This window comes from Colobus angolensis, unplaced genomic scaffold (assembly GCF_000951035.1).
Source record: "Colobus angolensis palliatus isolate OR3802 unplaced genomic scaffold, Cang.pa_1.0 Scaffold3, whole genome shotgun sequence".
Lineage (NCBI taxonomy): Eukaryota > Metazoa > Chordata > Mammalia > Primates > Cercopithecidae > Colobus > Colobus angolensis.
The window spans coordinates 20,056,158-20,060,877 of NW_012116265.1; the positions used below are offsets into that span (position 1 = coordinate 20,056,158).

Consider the following 4,720-nt stretch of genomic DNA (forward strand, 5'->3'; position numbering starts at 1 on the left):
GGAGGCTGAGACAGGAGAATGGCGTAAACCCGGGAGGCGGAGCTTGCAGTGAGCTGAGATCCGGCCACTGCACTCCAGCCCGGGCAACAGAGCGAGACTCCGTCTCAAAAAAAAAGAGATTAGCCGCTTAATCTGTCTTCATCTGATTTTTTGCTGGGAGGGACGGGTGGTGGTGCGAACATCTTCAGGTAATTACAGATCCTGAATAGTCTTTTTGCTTTTTCTGATTTGCAGAAAACTCTGGAACAAACTCCTAGGGGCTACCTCACTTCCTTTGAGATGTTTAACAGCACTTATAAGCTCTATACACATAGGTGAGAACGGGGACAGGGAAGAATAATATTTCATGTTGTATGTTCTCCTAACTTTTCTAAGTGTTCTCAAATTTGTTATTGTATCTGATCAGCAAAACAAAGTCTGTGCCAATTCCCTAAGGCCTATCGCTGAAACCCAGGCCACTTACAAAGCCCGAGGAACTTAAGAGCCTTCTCCATTCTTGGCCTCAGAAGCATTAATATATGACTTAAGAGTCAAAAATTTTCTGCTGGGTGCAGTTGGCTTCATGCCTGTAATCCCAGCACTTTGGGAGGCTGAGGTGGGTGGGTCACCTGAGGTCAGGAGTTTGAGACCAGCCTGGCAAACATGGTGACACCCCATCTCTACTAAAATACAAAAATTAGCTGGATATGAGAGCGCATACCTGTAATCCCAGCTGCTCAGGAGACTAAGGCAGGAGAGTCATTTGAACCCTGGAGGTGGAGGTTGCAGTGAACCAAGATCATGCCACTACACTTCAGCCAGAGCGACAGAGCAAGACCCAGTCTCAAAAAAAAAAAAAAAAAGAGTCAAAAGTTTTCTCTAGGGAGAGGACACTTCAGGAAGGCTCAGGCAAAGCTCCTTGCCAACTCCTTTCAGCTGGCCTTCAGAGGTTCAGAATCCAGCCTGGAATTTGATCCTAGTTGGGGCTAGGAGCTAAGCTAAAGAGAGCTTTTCTGGGAATGGTTCCTAGTGTGGGACCCTAGGAATTGTCACTGTCTCTGGCCTTTGAATGATAACTGTGGGGAATTCTTACTGCATAGCCTTGATCCAAACTGTGCAGAAATTACCCCTTGTTGACCACAGGAGATGAATATGTCACAGAGACAGAACAAGGTTTTCATACTTCCAGAGGGAAACAGAAACCATGTTACTTCTGAAAGAGGTGGCTTTAGGCTAGAGAACTTCAGGACCAGCATGAAATTGGTCAATCCTGTATTTTACAGTTACTTGGGATTTGGATTGAAAGCTGCAAGATTAGCAACCCTGGGAGCCCTGGAGACAGAAGGTTTGTCTGGGTACCTGTGCTGGGTGGGGGATGGTGAGGGTGACACAGATACTGCGCTTGCTGCTTCCCTTCTTTGATAGCCATTCTATGCAGGAAAAGATTATGTTGAATTGGGAGGCAAATGTTGTATGATGGACCTAATAATAGCAAATCCTTTTCTATTTTATAAGTTCAGAAGTTTTGATGTGTATTATTAGCCATTTTTAGAATGAGGTCTACTTGTACAGGGGGAGCAGCCTATGTCTAGGCAGGTGAAGTGTCTGCAGAAATCCCAGGCTTTAAGAATGCATTTAGCAGGAGCTTGCTCAAGCCCTGAGCTTTACATTGGAGGCACAGGAAGCAGGGTCTGTTCTACATGCAGGTGGAACAACAGAGTAACTCCATTCATCTCTTCACAGTTGAGGTCAGGCAGAACTGGGTTCAGTCCCAGCATTGTGATTTGAGGCAAGTAACCTATCTGTGCCCCTTTCCTCACAGTAAATGAGAATTTGCATTTAAGGCACTTTGTACAATAATCTGTTATTGGGATGGCATCTATTTTTCATTTCAGAGTATACAAAACATCTTCAAGTGTATTTCATTTAAGCCTCTCAGCAACCAGTGAGGAAAGTAGCATAGCATTTCTTTCTTGTTTTTAGAAAGGTGAAAACTTACTGTATTGTAGGTTTTGGATCTTTGAGATATATGGACCCCTCTGACAGAAGCACATGTGCATGAACATTTGCTTCTGGTTTCAGGGGGTTCACCAACCCCACGAAGCCTGTCTGTGAACCCTGAGTTAAGGATTCCTGTCACAGGATGTTGTCATGGAATTAATGTCATCGGATTTTAAGGCCCAGCCCCCATGGTGATTCTTTTCCACCTCACTGGCTTCTTGTTTGCCTTCTCTCTCTCTCTCACTTACTTACTTCTTACCTTGTGCCCTGGATTCTTTCAGGGACTGATGGACACACTTTCCGGAGTGCCTGTCTACCGAGATGGTTGGAAGCAGAGTGGATCTTTGGGGGTGTGAAATACCAGTATGGTGGCAACCAAGAAGGCAAGTGATGTTTTTTCACTGGTTAAATTTACGTTTACAATGGAAGCTCTGGAAAAGTCCCATGGGAAGCTTTTTCCAGAACTCAAGCTTATCTTGTTGCAGGGACTTGTTCCAAAGATCTTGGCATGCCTCCAAAGACTAACATGAAGTGACAGTGAACAAAGCAGCTGTCATTCTGCATCGACCAAGTGTCATGGACCCATTAGATACCTGCGCTTAGCCAAGTGCTGTGGTGCACATCTAGAGTCCCAGTTACTCAAAAGATTGAGGCAAGAGGATCACTTGAGCCCACGAGTTCAAGGCTGTAGTGCACAATGCCACCGCACTCCAGCCTGGGCAACGGAGACCCCCCCTCTTACAAATTAATTAAGAAACCTAATCTAAGCCTAGGTCAGATGCAGCAGCGTGAAACCCTGTTTAGTTAATGGTTAGCTATTTAAATTATAGTAAAACTTAAAACCACGACAAGAATGATTCATCTTCTTATAAAAGGTATATACCTGAATATCAAGGATTGAACTTGAATTCCCAGTGAAGGAAGCAGGCAAGCCCTTTAGCTACTTGCTTGCAAATGCTGTGGAATGTAATGCTAGGCAGCAGCACAAGGTTGGCCATGATTTGGTGAATATAGATTAGGCAGGGGAGCGGGCATGGAGAAACAAGAGTGGTGAGGCTGCAGACGTTTGCTCATCTTTGTTTTGAAGCCTCTTGTCCCAAGCATCAGCCTTCTCTTGCTTTCCTTGACCTTCCTGCTGTTCCCTCATTGTCTCTAGCAGCTTGCCTCAGAGAGTGTCCCCTTCCCCCAGCGTTGTTCTCACCTTAACCCCTGTGCACCTTTGCCTGGCAGGGGAGGTGGGCTTTGATCCCTGCTATGCCGAAGTACTGAGGGTGGTACAAGGAAAACTTCACCAGCCAGAGGAGGTCCAGAGAGGCTCCTTCTATGCTTTCTCTTACTATTACGACCGAGCTGTTGACACAGACATGATTGGTGAGTTCACCCCAGGTGTCAGTCCAGAGAGGAAGGTGGGTAGGGCTGTGGTGGTGAAGGTCAAGGAGAAAGAGCACTTGAGGTGCTTTGTTGAGCTGATTACCCACCTCTTTTCTAGTCACTCGAACAAAAGGGTGGAAATGACTTAGAATCTTTTGGAGCTGAGAGATGACCAAAACAACTATATGATGTCTTTTTTTTAACATGTTTATTGAGGTATAGTTGGCATACAATAAGTGCATATTTAAAGTATACAATTTGTTAAGTTTTGTCATGTATACACCCATGAATCCATCACCACATTGAAGATAATAAACATATTCACCCCAAAACGTTTCCTCCTGTCTCTTTATGATAACTTTTCTTCTTATCACAAAAGTAATATTTTTGCCTAACTGTGACAGTATATGTACCTGATCTGTCATGGCCTGAGAGATACGAATTAATTTCCTATTGTTGTGGGGGTTTTGTTGTTGTTATTTTGTTTTTTTGTTTGTTTTTTGAGACAGAGTTGCACTCTTGTTACCCAGGCTGGAGTGCAGTGGCATGATCTCGGCTCACTGCAACCTCTGCCCCCGGGGTTCAACCAATTCTCCTGCCTCAGCCTCCTGAGTAGCTGGGATTACAGGTGCCCGCCACCATACCCGGCTAATTTTTTTTTAGTAGAGACGAGATTTCACCATGTTGGTCAGGCTGGTCTTGAACTCCTGACCTCGTTATCCACCCGCCTCAGCCTCCCAAAGTGCTGGGATTACAGGCATGAGCCACTGCACCCAGCTTATTGTGTTTTATGGGTCTGTTTTTTTCATTGTGGTTAAATATACATAACATGGAATAGATTGTAAATAAATAAAATAGGCTGCATAGGCCGGGTACAGTGGCTCACGCCTGTAATCCTAGCATTTTGGAAGGCCAAGGCGGGCGGATCATGAGGTCAGGAGACCGAGACCATCCTGGCTAACAAGGTGAAACCCCGTCTCTACTAAAAATACAAAAAATTAGCCGGGCGTGGTGGTGGGCCCCTGTAGTCCCAGCTACTCGGGAGGCTGAGGCAGGAGAATGGCATGAACCCGGGAGGCAGAGCTTGCAGTGAGCGGAGATCATACCACTGCACTCCAGCCTGGGCAACAGAGCGAGAGTCTGTCTCAAAAAAAAAAAAAATAGATAAGGGACTTAGGACTAAGCCCCCACAACAGGTCATAGAAACTTAGCAAATAAACTAGAGCCCATGTAAATGTGAATAGATAATCATACCAGAGAACTGCAAGTTCTTCAGAAGCTGCAGTCTTACAGAGGCAGTCAGCGCATTGTCTAGCCTCTGAGATGCCTAGGCATTAACCAGAGGGAGACTTCTGCTTTGCTTATTCTT

At 45.3% G+C, this 4,720-nt stretch overlaps 1 protein-coding gene across 1 annotated transcript in view; it reads left to right on the forward strand.

Annotated features, from left to right (window-relative positions):
• The window catches only part of ENTPD5 (ectonucleoside triphosphate diphosphohydrolase 5), a 38,486-nt gene that overhangs the window by 28,997 nt on the left and 4,769 nt on the right, over window positions 1-4,720 (forward strand). Inside the window, exons 8-11 of the mRNA XM_011949810.1 lie at window positions 235-314; window positions 1,263-1,324; window positions 2,262-2,363; window positions 3,211-3,386. Coding sequence (XP_011805200.1) covers window positions 235-314; window positions 1,263-1,324; window positions 2,262-2,363; window positions 3,211-3,386 — 420 coding nt within the window. The remainder of the gene's footprint in view (window positions 1-234; window positions 315-1,262; window positions 1,325-2,261; window positions 2,364-3,210; window positions 3,387-4,720) is intronic.